General features: G+C 52.4%; 1 protein-coding gene across 4 annotated transcripts in view; it reads left to right on the forward strand.

The window, feature by feature from the left end:
* The first annotated feature begins 3,718 nt into the window (after positions 1–3,718).
* slc8a3 (solute carrier family 8 member 3) overlaps positions 3,719–22,288 on the forward strand; it is a 45,864-nt gene continuing 27,294 nt past the window's right edge. For 2 of the 4 annotated variants that reach the window (XM_029138823.3, XM_029138825.3), the window contains exons 1-2: positions 3,719–4,513; positions 8,754–10,621. In XM_029138823.3, coding sequence (XP_028994656.1) covers positions 8,841–10,621 — 1,781 coding nt within the window. In that variant the 5' untranslated portion in view covers positions 3,719–4,513; positions 8,754–8,840. Of the gene's footprint in view, positions 4,514–8,753; positions 10,622–22,288 lie in introns of those variants that run through there. The other 2 variants (XM_029138824.3, XM_055505940.1) reach the window with 2 other exon arrangements.

Consider the following 22,288-nt stretch of genomic DNA (forward strand, 5'->3'; position numbering starts at 1 on the left):
CTCTTACTCTTACTTCATTTACATTTTGACAAAAGCCTGTAGATGTGGAGCGTCTTTGTTTACAACTGTATCACATTGATTTGCCAGTTGAAACGAGGAGCATAAATAACGCAGAAGCCCAGCGTTTCCTCAGGCGTCTTGCGTCTCGACAGTAATCTGTTTCTCTGACAGATATTACTTTGCACTGCGGTGGATTTATTGGGTTTATGATGAAAATAGTATTACCTTGATGCTTTTTTGTCCCACTAAAGAATGGAACACGCTTTTAGCCGTGTTTCCAAATTGCTATGTATAAGTAATGCTGGGTGAGTGACAGCTAATGCATGTACCGCCCCGCCTCGTGCATCTTGGGAAATGGGCTGTGATGAACATTCTGGGATCCATTTGCTACGATCACATTCTCTGCGTTTATGACTTCTGAATCACCCTGTCTGCTTTTTTTTTCTTTTCTCTCAGCGGCAGATATTTATGTGACGAGCAGTCTCCTCTTCAGCTACGCAGGTGGCACCAAATAATTCTCGAGTGTTTGCGCGTCGGGCAGAGCTGCCGTGAAGTGGCGGGCGCTTCTAATCCGCCAGACGCGTCTGAACGACAAAGCAGAGCAATCAGGCTGTTTGTGACGGGATTAGCAGATCACATCGAGGGTTTCGTGCCAGGTCGTGTGTGGATAAAGCAGATGCCTGGTGTTTCTGGAGAGGCCTCTCTAAAATTAGAGTAGCCACGTCTTTGTTTATCTGTAATCTTAGTGGGGAATCATGCACTTATTATGGATGCTCCACAGGCTGCCCCTGGGCTGTTTTGGATGAGATGTGCACTATCTGAAAATCAAAACCGCAGCGAGGATGCTGGGATCTGACTGTGGGAAAGAAACGCTTGAGTTTGATGGTAGTCGAAGGCTAAATCAGGACTGTAATAGAGAGAACGTGGCCCGTGCTGAACGGTTGACCTCATCGGAAGAATCATTAGGATCCTGTGTTTACTAAAGAATAGCAAGCTTTAAATGTTACTGTTGTGATATTGTGTATAACTGAACCAGTTATCGTTCAGTCTTGATGAATGGCGAAGGAAATCCTCCCTCCTCCCAACACATGCTCTCCTACTTGCCCGGTCCACACTGTGATTAATTACTCCCGGTGCTATCTGACAAGATGACATTTCTCAAACAGATCTGATCATGAAACGGGAATTCCCAGTAATAAGTCACCCACACGGGAAATGGGAATATTAATGACTCAATGTGATCCATTTCCTCAGGAGGCCGCACTGGACAAGTTTAGTCGCTGGTTTGGGCCTTGTCTGTGGACTGAAACATCTAAATGTCTCCTGCATGGTTCTTCTTTTCATACGATCGTGTGTTGATTTTGTGTGTGTTATTCTACGAACTTAACATTATTTCGATTAAAGGATCAAAGCGGTTCATCTACAATGAAAACCATCCTGGCTTTTATTTTCCACTGAAGCTGTGACCGGCCTCAGACTTCACTGCTCTGCAGAATGAATGGGCTTCTCGCCGGAGGAAGGCGAGCGCTCTCTCTTCCTCTCTGGTTTCATGTCTATAAATAGACAGACGCTTGGCAGCTGAGGGGTAGTCCACGCAGAACAAATGCACCCCCTGGCTGTTTCACTTCATTCCCCACATAATGAGCCAGACGCAACGCGCACAGATCGCCACCGTCGCCTCCCCAGGACCGAAGCAGAGGCCGCGCGTCGCCATGGCGACGCGGAGGGGAGCCCGGCGGCCGAGACGCCCTCGCGCCGGCCGCGGCGGAGCCCGCGTGGGCGTCCCTCTCTCGTCCATCTTCCCCCGGCTCGTACATTCCAGCCCAGTGAACCACTGAACGCTGCAGCTGCAGAAGTGGAGCGAGCGCTGGTGAGCTGGAGCTGCGTGCGCGGAGACGAGACGCGTCCGAGAGCCATATGGAGGAGAGTCATTGTGGGAGTTTATAGCTTCAGCGTGCAGAGAGTGGGTCGTTTATCTCAGGTGTGTCGGCCTGCGGCTGCCAGCTGCGGTGGGGGGGGGGACCCGGCCCCTCCGATGGCAGCCAGTCTGCAGCCGATCTGGTTAAACTGGCCTCTCACTCACCCGTGTTTTCATTTACGCCAACACCTCTGCGTGCGCATCACTTCCACTGGCTCCTCGGGCGCCGTGACCCCCACCGTCACACCAGCCTTCCGCTGGTGACAGGAAGCAGGCCTCCAGCTCCGGAGCCCTCAGATGCTGATGCGAGGTGACTCTTTACCTTTCTCACTTCACTACTTCACTATTCATTACAGAGCGCTGTAAGTGGACGTGGCCCGGGGGGGTGTCAGTGATAGCGCCGCTGACCCCCCTACCCCCCCGCCTCCTTTCCTCTCTCCATCCAGATCCACTGTGTCATTCGCTTCCTGTTTTCATTGCTGTTGCGTCTCCTGCAGCCGTAAACAGGGCCCGGCGTGTTGATTGCAACTGTAATCCATAAATCATCGCTGGACGCATGGAGGGGTCTGATGAGGAAAGGCAGCGGCCATTGAATTCCAATGGCACGACGCGGCTGCTGGCGCAGGTGCAATAGAAGCGCCGGCGTATCAACGTGGCCGCCGTCTTTTCTGCCGCCGCCTTCTTTCCCGCAGATAAGAAAACTTCATTAAAGCATTCAGCCCAACTGCTCATACTAATTATAGCAGTGTGGACGGTGGTGGTGCCCCCCCCTCACACACACACCCCACCAGAGGAAGGCCCTGCTGCAGGAGGCCTTCTTCAAGCCTCTCTCTGCTCCATCTGAGTCAGCCATGATTCATTATGGATTCATTGCTAATGAATTTAAAGACTTTCAAATACTCGTGTTCGTTTTACGTACAGTCTGACGGGCGCTCGCGCTGCATCAGGGGCCGTGCTGCCCCGTGACGCTCATTATCTGCCGGCCGGGGATGCGTCGACGCGGCCTGTGCGCTACGAGCGCAAGCGGAGGCGCACGGAGACGCGAGATGCGCGTGAACTCTGCGAACCGGGCAGGATTTGATTAAAGGCGCAGTTTCATTTTGTTCTCTCCCCACGGTTGAAAATCCGTAGCACTCACGATGATGGGCTCCTGCTAAACACGGCATCGAGAAGGGGTTTAATAGAAAATATGGATTTAGTCACAGGAACCACGCGATTGACGCACCTGCTCAGGAAGTGGTCGTGTATTACAGAATGTGCACAGATGAGTTTCTGACCTACTTTATTTGTCCGCAGGCGACATTGCGCTGCCATATGAATTCTGAGATACACCATCCATTATTAATTAGTAAGTAAAGGACATTGCGCACAGTTTTATCCCCCTGTCATTCACTAAAGACAATTAGATCCCATCACTCAAGTCTTGAGTCTGACTTATAATAATCCTCAGCATTTATGAAACCTCATGTGTTACAGTATGTCTAATATAAGCGCCGCTGACTCACCGAGTGACCGTCTCCCTGCTGTCATCTGTTTTACAGAAGCGACAGCATCTGTGCGGCCGCGCAGCGTTTGCGGAGGCGAACATTAAGCGTTACCTCCATCGCATTCACTCCCTCCGTGGACAGTTGTCACGGTGGGTTGAGCATCCGTTGTGTTGCAGGCTTCTTTTCTCAGCTGATGGTGACGCGGTCGCGCGCCTAACCGAGCTCGGCTGTGTGAATTCTAGAGACGGGAGGGGGCGGTGGTGGTGGGAGGGGGGGGGGGGGGGGGGGCGGAGGTCTGTGGGGCGCAACCATTTCACACTTCTGTGGCTCGGGAGAAGGCCCAGTATCGAACGTCAACAACGCGAGCAGGACAATCCGGAGATGAGGAATAAAATCTCCTAGAAACCGTCCGCAGCATCCAGGAGCCGGCGGTGCGCAAAGTGCGGGCGCAGCGCTACGAGTCGGGAAGCGGAACGCGGCGCCGAGCGCGTTTCCAATCAGACGCTCTTTAATATTGATCGCGGCGTGGAGGAGGCAGCCGGCGAACGGGAGCTTTACGGCAGCGCCTACCTACGGGAGCGACATCATAGATTTCCTGCGCTATCGCAGCAGCGGGAGGGGGAGGGGGGGGGGAGGAGGGGGAGCGCTGATTCACGGCTCGCAAGAGGAGGGAGAGCCCCGCGGACTGGCTCAGGAGCTCCGTCTCTACCCAGGGTGCAACTTTAAAATACCGACCCCCTCACTACCTCCACCACCACCCCCCCTCGTCTCCTCCCCTCGTCATTGACAGCTCCGCGACCCGGTCGATCCGTCAGACGGGGAGGATCTGGGAGGAGGGCGACGCGGCTGGAGAGGACGAAAGGCGATCACCTCTGCTCGGTTTGATCCAATCGCCAATAACCGAGCGGGCCGGGGACCTGCCCCTCCGTGCACGAGGACGGCGGCGCCGCTTCGCCCCGGGGGTTCTGTTCCGAGGAGCACGTTTCACCCCAGAGATCCACACGGCGAGACTATTCTGAGAGCCCGGTCGGAACGTCAACACTGAGACCGGGGGCGGCCAGGAGATATTTCGCAGCCTCTACCAAAACCCCCCGGAATATACATCCAGGTAGGTTCGGGTGCGGAACGCACGATGCAATGATATCAAACGAGACGCGATAACGAGGGGACCTGTCACAACGCCGAGCCTCGGCGGTGACGCCTGGACCCAGTGGACGCTCATGACATGTGTGACTAATTCCGCCGAACCCATTAGAGCCACCCAGGACCCGCGCAGCCGCCGACGGTCCGGTAACCGGGACTGATGGGCGCCGCGGGGGGTCCGCCGCGTTCGGCTCCGGCTCGTATTTGCTCCATTAGCGCCTCGCTGTTGCAACTGGCTGAAATGGATTCGTGATACCGTCTATGGGTGTGCCGTTCAAATACCTGGCGTCCGTCAACGCTCGGCGGCGGTGACAGCCCACAGATCCCATCTCACTGCTCATTGGCTCAGCTCCTTCATTTCCACTTTTTACACGTGAGCCTCCGGCTTTCATTTCGCCTGCCCTTGCGCGCGCGCGCGCGCACGCACGCACGCGCGTCTTCTGGCGTCCGCGGGGCGCTGGGGATTAAAATAGGCTCCTGAACGCATCTCCGCACGCAGGCCCGCACGCGTCCCATAAGTTAAAGTGCGGGCCTATGGCCGCTCCAGCAGGGATTCCCTGTGACATGCACAGCGCGAGGAGCGGCCCTTTATGGTGATTAATCAGCAACAGCTGAGGCGCTCCGTGTGTCCGCTGACTCCATGTTTACGCGCATCTCAAATGGCCTCCTTAAACAAGATACTCGTCCCAAAATAGTGGCGGAGGGAACGGGATCCGCGCGCCCGACGCGTCCACAGGTGTGGGTCATCTAATCAGGAGGGCGAACACGGGGACTGGGTTCAATCACAATTAACTGCACTATCTTTCCCATACGTATTATGACGTTTGCCTGCGCATTAAACAGCTGAGCTCAGATGCAGGTTTGTGGCCTTTACCTCTGCATTGGCCGTTCGTTCTGTCTGACCACACTGTGTGAGGCTTCTGGTATGTCTCACTGATGTTATCCTGTAGGCTTCTAACGATACTCCCTCTCCAGATGAATGTTCCTCACGTGAAACCAATGAAATCAGTCTGGCCCAGAGTGAGTTTTCCCTGAGCCGTGGTCCTGATGCAGTTTCAGGCTTTTCTCACCCTCAGGAATAAGAAATTAATAAACAATGTCAAAATATATGTTAAGTATATCAATCTTTGTTGTTTATAAAACAAATGATATGAGATTCAAAAGGTCTTTAGTGTCACGCGCACTAAAAGGTCTTTAGTGCGCGCGCGTGTGTGTGTGTGTGCGTGTAAAAGCTGCCTGCGCTTCAGACTTAATTTAGACACGTCAGCTGCAGCGCGGCTCCTGTGCAGGAAAACGCAGCGCTTCGGCAGCCTCTTATTTGGAAGGTGCTATGCAGCTGTGATTAAACTTTAGTGACAGTCCAGCCCCTAACTCACAATGTGAAACGCCGTCCTTAAAACACTAATTAGTATGCAAATTGTTTAGTGCAGCTGCTAATTTAGGGGCCGCGGTTCTAACGGTGATATAAATAGAGAAATAAATTGTTCACTCTCAGGCGTCTAACTCGCGATTTGTCTTGAGATGGAAGATATCTTTCAAATTCAACAATCTTATGGGTTTTTCCAGTCCACAAAAGAGCATCTGTGGAGCTCCACTAAGGCTGGATTTATTTCCTACCGCACCTGTAGCAGTCAGTCCTGACCTGGAGGTTCTCCTGCATGTTCCCAATGAGATGCATGAACGGACCGGCTTCTCCTGTGATGGAAACATCAGAAATAGACTCGATACCTGCGACGTCAGAAATGTTTTGTGCAAACGACAAACTCTCCCTTTTTAGCTCCGAGCGGTTAAAGTGAATTATGGTCATAATCTCCAGACGCAGTCTTGTCTCACAATAGAAGCACTGGGTCACTGCTGCGCAGAAAGTAAACGCGTTTACTCCTTTTTTCCTGTTTGAATCCACATTAATTTGCATAGTGAGATCTGGTCATGGGGCCGTTCCATTCAAGATAGTGGGGATAATGGGTGTCGGGTGTAATTGCAGAGGCCTGTTGTTGACCTGTCGATACAGATCACATGTTAACACGATGTGTAAATGTGACCTTTAAGTCACCACGCATCATCCTGGGCCGCTTCAGAATCTGCCTCGTGTGCTTGTTTTCCCAATTGTCGCCGCGGCAGGATTTTCATTATGAAAAGCTGCTGCCCTCTGTTCGTGGTGTAGCTTGTTCTGGGAGTAGATGCAGGGGCACGTAGTCCCAGCTCTTACGCCCTCGTGACCCCTAACGCTGCACGGAGCTCGGATGATGTCGGAAAAAGAAGCGCAGACGTTTTCCGGTTGCAGTCTGTACGGAGCTGATGGTGCAGCTTGCGAAAACAAGGAAGCTGCACATTTGGGCGAAGACGGTCGAGCGGGTCCGGTGTTGATTCATGGCCCCTGGGGTTTGCGTTTGCATTCATCCTTATTTTGCCTGTTTGCCATTTCATTGATCTTCTTTTTGTCCGGATGAGTGTGAACGTGTGCAGCAGGACACCACACGGGGTCAACACGGGCCCCAGGGGCGTGGAAGTGGAGGGTGAACCTGCAACAAACCTGTAGTAGTAGAGAGGAAAAACCCCATCGCTGCAAAGACCTCCGTTTCCAGATCAAACTTTTCTGTAATTAAGTTAAAACTTTGTTACTCAATTATTCCTCTGCTTTTGTTTGCGTGGCTGCTCGTCTGGCTCACGTCCACATACGTGGCGCTGCTGATTCACTTCCATTCTGCTTCCCTGTCTCCGGCTTCTGCTGCTGTTTGCTTTCATTCCCTCTTCATCCCTCTGGATCAGTGTGCTGCTCTGCCGTCAACATCTTTTTTTCTTTGTTCTTTTCCTATTTGGTGTGTTGACACTGCTCAGGTACCGGAGACACTATTTGGCCTTTTTAAATAGGTGTTAACGCTCCACACCTTCATTAAAGTGACGCAGGTCTGGATGATGGATAGTAATTCCCAGAAATGTCACCTGGGATTTTCAAGCAGCTGAAATAATCTCCTGTGATCTGGCGCACACGCGTTACAGTAACTCAAACTAAATATCTGCATGTCACAACAGAACATGTGTCATTTAATGGACGCTTTTATCCAGAGTGCCTTAAAGTGCCACGCGTAGCACAGTGTACATGCTTTAGCATGGGCAGCCCCAGAGGTAATCAGCCGTTTAGCCAAGGAATCGGAACATAAGAATGCACTTCTCGGTCCGAAATGGAAAAAGAAGAAAAACGCCTCGCTCCGCTTTCAGCGCCGCAAAAGCGGAAGCGAGTGTATCAGTAATGGGAGAAAATGTCGTCGGGACAGAATGATTAACTTGCACCGATGATTTTAATTCACACTAGACCTCAGGGGCTCGTGGGTGCGCTGAAGGCTGCACAGCGGCCCCACCCAGCCTTCTAAGCCACAGTAATCTGTCTCCAGTAAATGATGCCTGTTCTCCGTTTGGGCCTGTGGCTCCAGAAGTGCTCCTGTATCTCATAGAAACGTGCGTGGAAGCCTCTAATTAAGACATCGGTACCTTTCGAGTCAGCTCGCCTCTTGACAATGTCTTGCCTCCACTCTGCAGTTTGTTTGTTGTTGTTGTTGTTGTTTTTTCTTTCGCCAATGCGACATATTGGACACTGCTTCGTTTGGCAACATTGCCGAGTTGCTGAGCGAGCTATTTGGTCCGCCTGCGTATTGCCCCGGAGATTTCAGACGATCGTGCTCAAATCCACATTACTGGGCGCACATATCCACATCTAAGCTGAAAATAAACCTTATGATTGGAAATGAGCCCGGAGGCAATTGTTTTAGGAACTAATGTTATCGACAGTCTTCACATAGTGGTTTACAAGCCTGGAAATCTCATGTATTTCTGAACGGGGGGGAGAATTTTCCAGCTCGTTCTTGGATAATGTTTTTGTTTGCAAAGTAGTAGAAGGATTATAGAATCATGTGAATTGTATACAGCTCGTGAAATTTATTAATTATTTTCAGACGTAGTGGGTGTTTCTCTCTGTGAAACACAAACACGCGCTTGTACTCCCACTACTACTCAAACATGGCTTTAAAACAATGTGGTGATGCCCTAAGGCTTCACAACCATTCAGAATATTTCCTTACATAAATTATAGAACTATGTGACGAAACATTAACGTTCTTGTTCCCACGTGGATCATGTTTCTGGAAGATAATGTGTATAGGTTTGTGGCTGTATTGTAACATTCGTGTTCTCTGTTGTTTCTCACTTAGGTGGCGAGTGGAGGAAAAGCATAGCCCAGGGCTGGATCCCAGAGGGACTCTCCGCGTGCTAAGGACCCTTGAAACGAAGAAGGGTGCATGGAGGGCTCACGGCCTGTGAGGCCAGGGTCATCAGCCTGCCTGTGGTTGGGGCTGGTCTCTGTGGCTGTAGCCTTTCTTTGTACCGAGGCCCGGACCACTCCGAGCCCCCTGCTCAGCTCTAGCAATGCCACTTGTGCGGGGAACTCTAAGTGCCAGGCGGGGATCATCCTGCCCATCTGGTATCCCGAGGACCCCTCCATGGGAGACAAGATTGCGAGGGTCATTGTGTATTTCGTGGCCCTCATCTACATGTTTCTTGGCGTGTCCATCATCGCAGACCGCTTCATGGCAGCCATCGAGGTCATCACCTCCCAGGAAAGGGAGATTATCATTAAAAGGCCCAATGGGGAGACGACCACGACTACGATCCGGGTGTGGAATGAAACCGTCTCAAACCTCACCCTCATGGCCTTGGGCTCGTCCACCCCCGAGATTCTGCTTTCTGTAATTGAAGTGTGTGGGCATGGGTTCAAGTCTGGGGAGCTCGGACCCTCCACAATTGTGGGCAGCGCAGCGTTCAATATGTTTGTCATCATTGGCCTGTGTGTGTCAGTGATTCCTCAAGGAGAGGTACGCAAAGTCAAACACCTCCGGGTGTTTTTTGTCACAGCGGGCTGGAGCATCTTCGCTTACATTTGGCTCTATATGATCCTGGCTGTGTTTTCTCCCAACGTAGTCCAGGTGTGGGAGGGTCTGCTGACGCTGGCCTTCTTCCCCGTGTGCGTGCTCCTTGCCTGGGTGGCAGACAGACGCCTGCTCTTCTACAAGTTCATGCACAAGAAGTACCGCACGGACAAACACAGGGGCGTCATCATTGAGACGGAGGCGGAGCGCTCCAAGGGAATCGAGATGGACGGGAAGATGGTCAACTCCCACTTCATGGACGGAGGCGCGGCCAGCAATCTGATCGGCTTGATAGAGAGCAAAGAGGTGGACGAGTCCCGGCGGGACATGATCCGCATCCTGAAGGACCTGAAGCAGAAGCACCCGGAGAAGGAGCTGGACCAGCTGGTGGAGATGGCCAACTACTACGCGCTCTCGCACCAGCAGAAGAGCCGCGCCTTCTACCGCATCCAGGCCACGCGCATGATGACGGGCGCCGGGAACATCCTGAAGAAGCACGTTGCCGAGCAGGCCAAGAAGAGCGCCAGCGTGCAGGAGGTCCACGTGGAGGAGCCCGAGGAGTACGTGTCCCGGATCGCCTTCGAGCCCGCTGTGTACCAGTGCCTTGAGAACTGTGGCGCCGTCATCCTCACCGTCACCAGGAAAGGCGGCGACGTCAACAAGACCATCTACGTGGATTACAAGACGGAGGACGGCTCGGCCAACGCCGGGGCCGACTACGAGTTCACAGAGGGCACGGTGGTGTTCAAGCCGGGGGAGATGATCAAGGAAATGAGCATCGGCATCATAGACGACGACATCTTCGAGGAGGACGAGCACTTTTTCGTGCGCCTCAGCAACCTGCGGGTCCTGGAGACCGAGGACGAGGTGTTGTCCGCCAACAGCCTCCCGTACCCGAAGGCCATGCTGGGCTTCCCCACCGTGGCCACCGTGACCATCCTGGATGACGACCACTCGGGCATTTTCACCTTCGAAAGCAACTCGGTGCACGTGAGCGAGAGCATCGGCATTATGGAGGTGAAAGTGCTGAGGACTTCCGGAGCGAGGGGGACGGTCATTGTGCCTTATCGGACCTTGGAGGGGCTCGCCAAAGGGGGAGGGGAGGACTTTGAGGACGCCTACGGAGAGCTGGAGTTCAAGAACGACGAGACCTGGTAAGTAGAATGTGTCTTAGTCCTTTCTTGCAGCTCGTTGCCTGGTATCTAATCACCCAAGCGTATTGAAGATGAGCTGATAAACAAGTGCATCCTTGCGTTTGTGTTCGCACCCCGCCTGTACAGGGTGTGTGTTTTTCGTGGCTGAATCCCAGATTAATAGTCATAAACCTGTCGAGAATGGTTAACCACGCCACACGTGAGACGACGTGAGCCCCAGCGCTGCCAGATCCGTCTCAGCGTCTCATTCGGCGTTTGTTTTCCGCTACAAAGACGCTGTCTCGCTTCGCCTCTCGACACCGTTTCGTTTGGAACATACCTCGCTAAGCTCCTCGTGAGCTGTTTGCACTCATCGCTCCGTGAATTTGAGATGCCTCTCCCCTGACGTGATTAGACAGCGCGCCCGTCTCATCGGAGCGTGCTCTCCGCATCCCCTCGTCCTCCCCCGTCACGAGCTTCAGCTCTGATCAGAGCGCCGCGGCAGCGATCCCGTGCGTTTGGCATGCGACGGGGATTCATCTCTGGAATTCGTCACACAACTGTGGAAACAGGAAGTCCTTAAGCGACCCCCCCACCCACCCCCACCTCCTCTAATCCCTGCTGCTTTTTATTTTGTCGAACTTTTGGATTTATTATTGTTGTTGTTGTTGTTTCCGTGCCGTGTCTGTAACGGAACAGCAGGGGACGAGCGAATGGGAACAGAGAGAGAGAGAGAGAATGGAGACAAAAGGTCAAAAGCCAGAATCAGGTGTAATAAAGAGTCGATGGCTGCGTTTTGAGGTCGGGAGGCAGATTTGACTCTTTCTCTTGTTCACCACACTAGCGGGTTGGCATTTCAGTAGTAAGCGCCGTGAGTCACAGTGAGTCAGTTATGTAAATTGTGTATGCTATGCAGCCTTGTGCCATCTGCACCGCAACAAACGCACGGGGCTCGGCAGTGAGTGGGCACGTTTAGCAGCACCGTACTGCACCGCGGCGTGAGTGAGTGGAGGGGCCGTTGTGCGTGACGCAGCCTTTTGTCCCGTGCATGTGCCGCGCTGCTCCGGGACGGCGGCATGTGCACAGCAGCGGGCCTGTGGAGAAATATTGATTTGTTTATTTCACAGCTTGCACCCGCTTCCATCTCGCCCATTAGTCTGCAGGCACTGAATCAAAGTGACATGCCTCCCTCCGTCGATCAGGGGCCTCTTGGCCTGCTACGGTACTCGTGCCCGGCCCAGGTTCCGAGGCTGCTTCGGGAACGCGTTGCGGCTGAATGAGCTCACCGTGCTTTGCTTGGTGTATACGAGTTGCTTCTTGCTGTCCCTGAAGGCTGCTGGAGGGGGGTGACGGTGGCTGTGGTGTCACTGGCATTGTAAGGAAATACTGCTCTATTGATCCGTTCATGGCGTTGCACAGCGAGCTGCGGGTGAAGTGTTCCTACGTTTTGCAGCGTTTGTCCCCTGTGACGGCGTGTGTGATCTGGGAGGACGGCTGTAATTAATATGAGACTGGGTCCAAAGCTAAACTTAGCCCGTCCAGATGGAGCAGAATCTACTTACAGCTCACCTCGCAGTACGTTGGGCTGAACCTGCTCTAGTCTGTCTTACAAGTACCTGGTACCTACTGTAGCTTAGTTACAGTATATGATGCACTGAAGGTGTGGGGATTTTAATTGTTATGCTGAAAGACTGAGGTTAGGTACCAGGTCAAAGGTCGCCCGACCTCATCTGAGCTTCTTACTGCAGCAGCAAAACTGTGTTGTTGCTTCTTAATTTAGGTATAAATCTAAACTGTGGCATTTTGCAGTAATGATATAAAGACTAGAAGACTAATAATAAGTGTCAGAATCACCATCTGTGACATTAATGTCAGAGAAATGGTGGTGTTGACACATGTGCAGTCATATCGATCATGTGCAACATGATGCGACAACACGACAAACTAACCTCACCGTCAGTGTTGACTAATGTTCTCCCAGTGATAAATGTTGTAATATCGCTTGAAGCCCGCAGGACATTACGCCGTTAAGCAGCTCAAACTATAAAAGACGCTGGCGCATTAACGTGAAAATCTTTCTTCGGAGGCTTCTGGATGTTGTTGCCGTTAAAGAGCTCGCAACAAATCTCCAGAAGTCTCCAGAATTACACCGGGGGAGCGGCGCGTTACATCCAGCGCCTCCATTTAGAAAGACAAAGAGGAGCAGCGGAAGCGACGGCTGCATCCAGCAGCGTGCTGCCAGACTCGCAGCAACACAAAACAAAGACCAGTCACTGGAGGTGTCATCACCAGAAGCCTTTTTTCTCCTGCCGTCTTCAAAGCTCCCCTCAGGGCCGTTTTCACACTCGTGACAAAATAATAATCATTTATTCCAGCGCCGGCTCGTCTGGGATTTGACAGTAGGATTCTAATGTTTCCAGTTTTCACACAGATTGAAATGAGGGATTCCCCGTTTACTTCTTTGTGGCTTTTCTATGTAGATTCAGTATTTACAAATAATATATTATACTGATATCATACTGAAATTGTGCTCACGCTCAAGTTATCATATTTAGTCTTATTTCTTCTTATTATTATTATCAGCCTTTATTTTGAAGGATCTTTAGGGAAAAAAACAAGGAATGAAAATTCTATAAATGCACATTACAGTAGCTTTTCCTTCAACCAAACCGTCAGTAGTCAAAATAGTCGTGACTCCGTTGAGGACCTTCGGCGGCTTCTTCGCATTTATCCCACCTGCTGGCAAATACGCTTTACCGCTGATGAAATGAAACGGGTAAAGGTTAAAAGCTTGTGTTCCAGTAAAAACGCAGCTGCGAGGCGGGCCCTGCCTGTTTAACTCGGCGCCGATGGATTCATCAACAAACGAGTGGTGCGTCGCTGCGGCGGTTCCGCCTGGACGGGCGCGAACCCGGATTGGGTCCTGGGCCCGTCCCGCGCCGCACGCTTGGCGTTTGAACTCACGCTGAGCCGAAGTTGCACGGGTTGATTTTAGTCTGGCCTCCGCCTAAATAGGTCAAACAACAATATCGTCAACACCGCAGAACAGGAAGTGGATTGCAAAGGGCACAGGCTTCTAGAGCTGGTTTACTTCCCCTGGTGGGCTCCCAGTACGGCCTTAAATTTTAAATGAGAGCACGGTTTAGTGTTGAGGCTTTATTAACTAAATTCCCCAAAAATGTTTTTCAAGTTGTTGTCAATGGTTTTCTCTCGCTAATTAGCAGCAAAGTACAAAGAATCTGGCTCCTCTGGTGCGTTTCTGGAAACCAAAGCACAGAATCACCTGTGACGCGATAACGCTGCGTTTAAGAAACGAGGGCACGGAGGAATTTAGACGCTGTTTCACCCAGGTGGCTGCTATGAGAGGCATCCAGCAGATGGAGGGAGCTTCAAAAAAGGCTAAATGTGCTCAGTGCACACCAGTTGTCATTGGATATGTTCTTTTATTAGAAGCAGTTTGCGAGCGGATGAAGCCAGTGCTCCGATGCCGCCTTCAGTCGTGGCAGAGGCTGTAAATAGGCGCCGCCCGCCGGGAAGCGCTGCTCATTGGCTGTGACGTCTGCAGCTCCACGTCACAGACTGGAGCTCCACCAACCTGGGCCCTGAAACTATAACAGAGTGTGTTTGCGAATTTCAAATAGAGTTTTGATTTGAATGTGCGACTCCAGCTCAGGGCGCATGACATCTGACCAGAGCTGCAACCGAATAAATAAGTGTTTTTTATAGATTCATTCACTTTTTAATTGCAGCTGAGTCGCATTAAAAGTCACCTAACGCCTGTGATGCACATGGCAGCCTCCTTGGGCCTGTCTTCACCCGGTCCAGTCGGTCGGCTCATGGTCACCCCCGGCCCAGAAAGGTGCTTTCCCATCATGCATCTGTGCCCCGTGCAGCATTTAAGGACGGTTCCTATTCGCGCACTGGCTTTCTTCGCTCGTCCCTGCTCTGGGTGTCTTCTTCCACACTGAACCGATGCTGTGATCCCAGCCCTCGCCTCGACCGGCAAAGGGCCCCTCTCATCGTTTTCCTGTTGGGGCAGCAGCCCCTGTGGTCCACAGAGCAGCCATGATCCCAACATTCACGTATCAGCTGTTTTAAACAAAAAAAAAAAAGCTTGATTCGTGTTTCCCAGCTAAGTGAATTCAGGCAGCGCTTCTCGCTTTGCAAGGCTTTTTAGAGGTGGCAGGAAAATCTGACAAGTCTGGTTTTAAAACAGCTTGCTTATTTTTCAGGAGTGTCTCTGCTTAATCTAAAAGACTGTTGACATCAATACTTTATTAAATATGTTTTGATTATGCAAAGGAAATATATGTAAAAATGCACATTAGCTTCAAACTGGCTCAGTGACGATGCATCTAACATGATGCTGCATAGGATTTACTTTAATTGCATGGAAGTAGACGCTTTGTCTCAGTCTATGATGCATGTTATTCTGTGCCAAAGCAGACATTCTGGAACTTTCAGAAAAATTCATCTCTTCTTGGATTGTGAACTTGGAAGTTGGCGTAAACGCTGTTTACAAGTGGTAAACCCGCAATTACAACAATTCTAGTATGATACAGACATGGCATCAGCCCGAACAGAAAGAGGAAATTGAAAAGTGAAACCTGTTTTTTTACAGACTGTCGGTCCAGTTCAGACCTGGTTCCAATGGATTCATTAGACGTTATCCCGTTCAGTCTTAATCCAGTTTACTGGTTAATTAGTGGTCATACGTCTTCATTTTGTTCGCTTTCACCAGCTCCGCCGCTGCTTCCCCTCTGTCTGTCTCCACTTCCTTCTCCCTGAGGCACAAACCAATCAGACTCCCTTCGCAGCGCTTTGAGGACGCAGTTGGAGACAAGCAGCCGGTCTGATGCGCGAATGTGTGTTTCCTCCCTGATGACTTGGCGCTCGCGGGACCGGAACCTGCACTCGGGAGAAGGAATGGCTCTTTTGTGTTTGACCTAATCCTCCCTGATTCCAGTGAAGTGACAGACCCATTAGGCCTCTGCAGCGGGGTGAGGGTTCCTCTCAGGGCTTTTCCAAGCTCTGAATGATGGTATTTACACCAAACAGTGTGCAGGAGACGTTGACTCTTGCAACAACGAAGAATGGATGTCGATTAAACTGGGCTGAGGTCAAAGGTCACCACGAGGTGTGCACAGTGTCGGGAAGATGATGATGATGGAATTCAGAAAAGGTTTGTTTGTCAATTAACTAATTAACTAACCTAACTCTGAGTATGTCCCGTGTTTGTTAGCAGCCTGCGCTAGCCGTTAGCCGACATGCGCGTCTGAAGGCCGGCCCCTCCAGAAGCTGTGTAATCGAGGTGGAGGGTGGGCGTTTTGGCAAACCAACGCCGGCCCTCTGGGGTCCAGAGGACGGGAGAGCTGTCAAGTTGAGGGAGCTGGCGAAAGATGAAGAGGTTACGCTTTTGGGATCGCAGCTCTGCCAAAGCCTGCGGGACCTCCTTCCCTTGACAACACTAATATCCGCCACTATCTCTCCGTTCATTTCCTTCTCCCTTTCTTCCCTTCGTGCTCCTCCGTCGCTTATCATTCTGGGGGTCGTCACTTTCTTCACCTCTCATGGATTTCCTCGGTTCTATTATCTTTTTTTTTTAATTTTTTATTTTTTGCCCCAGTGCCGATTTCTTTCCATTAGAATCATTCCGTCTCTTCTCCGTCCCACCCACCACGTTCGTATTTATTATTTAAGCTCCCAGCCATGCCTCCGTATGCGCCTTCCCCTCTTTATAGATGTTGGCCTACTTCTGTCTTGACCTGTAACTGTGCTTTGGATTGAGAGCTGTTCTCGCTGCTGCTGAGGCGTCCGCTCCGTGGGTTCAAGCGGGTTGTGCAGGAACTGGTCCAGTTCAGCGGGCGAAGCACCGGCTGATGGTTTGCTCTGGTTAAATTGGTGGGTGATGGGAAGTTTGACAGGTCATAAAGCTCAAGCCTCAAACTGAGCAGGGCTGTGTTTGAATTGTTAATATTTCCTGGGAATAAAGCGGTTCTAACGTCGAAGGAGATGAGAGCGTGTCATTTCTGCATGTAAAGTCCAAAAAATACATTTGCCTCGCTGCCACAGCCGTGGCACCTGTCATGTTAGATTCCATCCGACTTGGCGAAGCGGCGCTCGTCCGCAAGCCGCCGAGCGCGGCAGCAACAGGACAGCGGGGAGATGGCGTTGAAATGAAACATGCAAAGGGAGCGGAAGCGACGGAGGCAGAGGCGACGCGCTGCGGGAGCAGAAGGCCGGAGACCAAAGGAGGGGAAGAACACCTTCAGAGACAGGGGGGAGAGGAGGGGGGAGGCGCGAGATGGCGGCAGATGTGACGGGCTTTGACCAAATCTGGAGGAAGCGGCGGCGCCGGAGCTCTGGTCGGCGTCGATGCGATTGAACTCCCCCTTCGCGAGCGTTATTGATGGGAGTAAGCGACACGGCGGAGGGCGGCCGTGCGTGGCGGATAAACGCAGGGAGATAACGGCCGAGCACGTCTGCCGGTTCGGGGGGAAGCCTGAGAAAGCCGCCGAGCGATAACCTGCGGAGCAGATGGAGGCGCGCTTTATTTATTCAGCATCATCCCAACCTCCAGCCTGAGAGGGAGGAGAGAGGGCTGCTAAAATTAGATCCTCTGTAACAGTGACTGATGGCGTTAGACAATAATTAATTAATTCATAATCTCAGGGAGTAGAAACATAAACCTATATCTGTCGGCCCTGAGTTCTGCCTGTATGAATGAAGAACCAGGGTTCCATCATGTAGTTCTCTGACCAGTCGCTGAAGGGTCTGGATTATCATATTCATTATCATTAGTATTTAATGAGGCTGCTGGTCCAACGGAGAGCGGGACAAAGCAGAAGTTGCAGGTTCCTCCTCCAGCATTCGTCTGCCGGCTGGTGGATGCTCCGCTTGAATGGCTTCTCCAGCGTTTGTGGGTGAGGCCAGCGAAACGACCGTTGGCTCCACGAGCGTGAGGGGGAACATAAGATGAGGAAACGGGGGAACGGCAGCGCCGCTTTCTCGTTTGCAGGAAGTTAACTGGGTCTGGACCATCAGCTCCTGGTTGATATGCTGTCACAGGAAACAGACCGTATTAAGCTCGATGGGGCTTAGGGGGCTATGTAATGTATGTAGGATCCTAGTAAAGGTCCCATCCTGTGTGTGTGTGTGTGTGTGTGTGTGTGTGTGTGTGTGTGTGTGTGTGTGTGTGTGTGTGTGTGTGTGTGTGTGTGTGTGTGTGTGTGTGTGTGTGCAGATTTCTGCACGTGTGAGATCTATTTCCATTCCACTTTCTATTACTAGAATTGTTTTAACACATGTATGTATATATCTTCGTTTCGCCCATTTTAAAACCCTTGAGACACTTGAAACATCAAAGACCCTTTCATCCTTTCGATCTGTTAACTTGGCTTATAATTTGCTCCCCTTCTGGAGACGAGCGCCTGCGACTTCGCTCGGTTCCATTTGCAGCCCAGAGGTGACGACTGTCGGGAGGAGACGTCTAGTTGACCCCCCCCCCCCCCCCGTTTACTGCACTGTTAACTGAGCGCTGCCTGTCACAACCACCAGCTTTTCTGCAGTTCTCTAATGATCTGCTCCGTGTGTAAGCCGGCTCCGGTTAAAGATGGAGCCCGTGAGCTGGAGGTGCCCCTGCGTTGATGGGTCCCGCTCCAACCTGCTGCGTCTTGTCTCGGGTCGAGCGGCGCCCTGCGTGGCAGCCCGGCTAATGGGAACGCGCCGCCTGTCATCTGCAGCCGGACCATTTCATCAGAATCTCAATACGGAGAAACCGGGGCGAGGATTTCTGTTGCGTCCTGACGAATGCGGCGAAAGAGCGAACCGAACGAACGTGGAGCCCAGAGGGGAGAGGAGCCCGACTCGGACTTGGGGCAGATTCACATTGATGAGGGATTGTTGGCTGGGAATGAGGTTTCATGAGAGGCTGTGGATTTTCAGCCTCCAGCTGCAGGCATGAGACGAAGTGGTGTCAACAGAGCAATGAATGCGGCCCCCACGTGAAGCACATCCCCGGATGCTCGCCATTCACACTAACAGGGCCCGGCCACCGAGGACACTCTGCATTCACTGTGCTGACTAATAGATGAAGCTCCCAAAGAAGTGCGGCTGAATAATTGAGGTCTTATGTAATGATAATTACTGCCCATAAATAGGGATTCACCTTTGGCAGAGCTCAGAGCGTCTCCCGTTTCCGTCGGCGACGTCTCTCTCTGTCTCCGTCCGCCTCTTTGTGTCTCGCTCTGCTCGTCCTCGTGTCTTTCAAGACCCCCCCCCCCCCCCCCCCCCTCCTCCTCCTTTAAGTCTGCCTCTGTCGCTCGCATGCACAAAGTGGTGACGGTTTCAAAGCGGCGGCTGGTTGAGCGGCAGCCTCGGCGGATGAGGCTGGTGGCTTTAATTGCTGTCAGAAGCAGGACGGCGTTGAATAGATCAAATAAGCTGAGCTTTTAGAGACGGTTTTACCCTTATTTTTGTCAAACCACCCTTTCCTTTCCTTTTTTTATGCCTGGCTTTGACCTTTGACCCTCGCGCCACCACTTCCTGGAGCCGCTCCCGCAGCGACGCGGGCGGCGGGGGGAGGCCGGCGCCGATTAAATCATCAAATAACGGATGGGGGACATCATCGGAGTCTTGATTAGTGCAGGTGTTCGACACCCCAGGAATCCTCAGGCTGATGAATGTCGTTGTCGGCGCTGGAAGTGAGTGTGTGGTTTAATCCTCGCGCCGAACTGCAAACACAAGTTGTTTCTGAAGTGTCACTGATTCATCTCCAGCAGCCAGACGCATTAGAATTAGCTCAAGTGGAAGCCGCAAGTGTGAATTGGCTTCATACACTTGAATATCTGCAATTTAAGATTATTATCTATATTAATTAGTCGGTGCTCTCCTTTATACCATGGGATGCTAATTCCATGAAATTTCCCCATTACAGTTTAGTTGATTTGTGAGACCAAAGCTAATTATTTAAAATTATATACAACTAAGTAGAAATGAAACGATTTCACTTTTCTCATAATAGTGTGTTTTTTTTCGTTTCGTACTTTTCTCCAAAGCTGCCTTTCAAACCATGGGAGGACCCTCGTGACCACGACAGAGGTCCCGGGGTCTCAGGCTTGTCAGCTTGCGTTTCCAAAGCGGAGACGCGGCCGCCTGAGAGGGAAATTGTGTTTGACGTGGCTAATTTAGCTGGAAGCCGATCCTTTTGCTGCTGACACATGTGATCAGCGTTGATTTGATCAGTTTACCATTGTTTTTCTCGTTTTGCAGCGTGAGCTAACTACCTGGCGCGAGGTCAGCTACTGTAGGGTGGCATCTTATTCACGGATCATCTCTGGTTCCCATGGCGACGAGTGTTTCTAGTTGCTCCGTCTTGGCTCCGTGTCTCGTGTCTCACCCGTAGCCTTCGTCTCCATCTCTTGAAGCTCCTCGACGCAGCAGCTGTTGCTAGGGAGTGTGAGGCAGCTCCCGTCCACTCCACCGTCTGCGTCCTGGGCTTGTTTTTGGGGGGAATCCACATCGTTTTGGGGAAAACAATACACCCGAGCCCCAGCTGGCGTTCTGGTCGCTGCTCCTCCGCCACAGCTCCAACCGTCGGCAGGATGGATCGCATGTTTCCAGTAACTGCTCCCTTCCCACTCAGCCTCCGCGTCCCTCGTTTCCCCGGGCGTCCTCCTGATGGAAGTCGATGTGATATGGTCCTCTGCCTCCGGAGCGGCGCTGCTAAAACAGATGAAACTGGCTCTAAGAGGCCCCTGTCTCCTGCCTGCCAGGTGCTTATAGAGACGAATGGAGGGGAGCACGTCGCGAGCAGCACATGAGGAGATTACTGATAAAAGGTGTGGTGGGCTCGGCGAGGCCTCATCCTTGATTCTCTGGTGGCACCGCAGCCTGAACCCCTCCACCCCCACCCCAGTCGCCAGACTGAGAGACAGATGAGACTCTCCAGAGGGCTGACGATGGGATTCATGAATAAGCGGGGGGGCTCAAGTAAACACACACACACACACACACACACACACACGAGAGAGCGAGACAAATGAAAGCGCGGCGAGGGCTCGAGAGGAGGATATTATACGTGGGGAGAGGAGGAGCGGGCCGGCGCGCGTCGCGTCGTGCCCCCTCCAGGAAGTCATGGCGCTCCTCGTCTCCGTCTGAAGGAGGCTGCGTCGCCATGGCAACCGGGAGAGAATATGCACCCGTCTCCCGGCTCGCCGGGCTGGGCTGTACGTGCGCACGCATGAATGTGCTCTGTGCGTGTGCGTGTGTGTGTGTGTGTGTGTGTGTGTGTGTGTGTGTGTGTGTGTTTAAAAGCATCGAGTGCAGGCATGAGTGTGCAAGGGGGAGATGCACACTCACACACATTCGCAGTTTGTACTGCAGGCTTTATTTTTAGCACGTGGCACTTATATAATCAGGGTGACACTGGGGGAAAAGAAAAGGAAGGGGGGGAAAGCAGCATCTCCTGCGTTTCCTTTGCCCTCTGTCTGATTCTCCCTCGTCCTTTTCCTCCTCTTCTCTCTCTTCGCCTCCCTGTGCGTTTCCATTTCATTTGCCTCCGCTCTCTTCAGCATCACCTCCCTCTGCCTTCGCCATGACACTGTTCGGCCACAGCGGCGCGAGGGGGGAGGGGGGGGGCAGGAGAGGCACTGGGAGCGAGTGTGGAGAGGAAAATGGGCGATCAATTACAAGGGAGACGGCGAGACAGCGGCAGAAATAAAAGGCACAGCAATGGGAGAGGAGGAGGCCAGGGATGCTCTCACACAGGCTTCCTCGCTGCTTTTACAGCATCCTCTTCCTCCCGTGGGCCCGGTCCTCGGGGTAATTTGAGAGAGGCTGACATTTTGAGGATTACTTGCTGAGATCAGTGCAGAGCAGGCTCAGGAATCCCGCAGCCAGGGCCACGGGAGCAACCGGTGCGTCCGCTAAATCTCCGCCTCGCTGGAGGATCAGTGGACGCGTCCCACTCGCCGCGGCGCTGACGAAATAACCTGCAGCTGTGTGTGTGTGTGTGTGTGTGTGTGTGTGTGTGTGTGTGTGTGTGTGTGTGTGCAGACAATAAATTGTCTCCCTGTGTGGTGGTTGCAGGTGCTCGTTGGCATCGGGTCCGTGTGTCTGTGAGTTGGCACAGTCGGTACCAAACTGTGTCGGCATCTGAGGGAACATGTTCCACTTGGGCCGAGTGCTGTAGGAACACGCAGGGAATCCCCCAGTAGCAGCCGCCACTATCCACACAGTACCTGCGAGTACTCAGATAGTAGTAGTAGTAGTAGTAGTAGTAGTAGTAGTAGTAGTCTCTGTGCAGCTTTCATTTGGTAGCATTCTGATGCTACGAGCTATCTGGATGCTTCAGCTCTGAGAACCTCCAGGATTCCCACACGCATCCAGCCCACGGAGCCTGTCTGTTCATCAGCGTGCCGCTCGTTCACGCGTCGCTCGCGCGTTCGCCGCTGATAAAACCGTTTCAGGACGCTCAGTAGATCACATCTGGCACCTGCGGGGCGGCGGTGGCTGGTGATCCTGGATTACGGGGCACGTTGCTGTTGACACAGCTTTGCGGCGGCGGTGGAGGCGGTCATTTCACGCGGCCGGACCGCCGCGTGCAGCCGCGTGTGACGCCCGCGTGCGCGTGCGCCCGAACTGGGAGCCGCGGCGACGGCTTTCCAGCGGCTCGAGCTTCGGAGCCTG

This window comes from Betta splendens, chromosome 22 (genome assembly GCF_900634795.4).
Source record: "Betta splendens chromosome 22, fBetSpl5.4, whole genome shotgun sequence".
Classification (NCBI taxonomy): domain Eukaryota; kingdom Metazoa; phylum Chordata; class Actinopteri; order Anabantiformes; family Osphronemidae; genus Betta; species Betta splendens.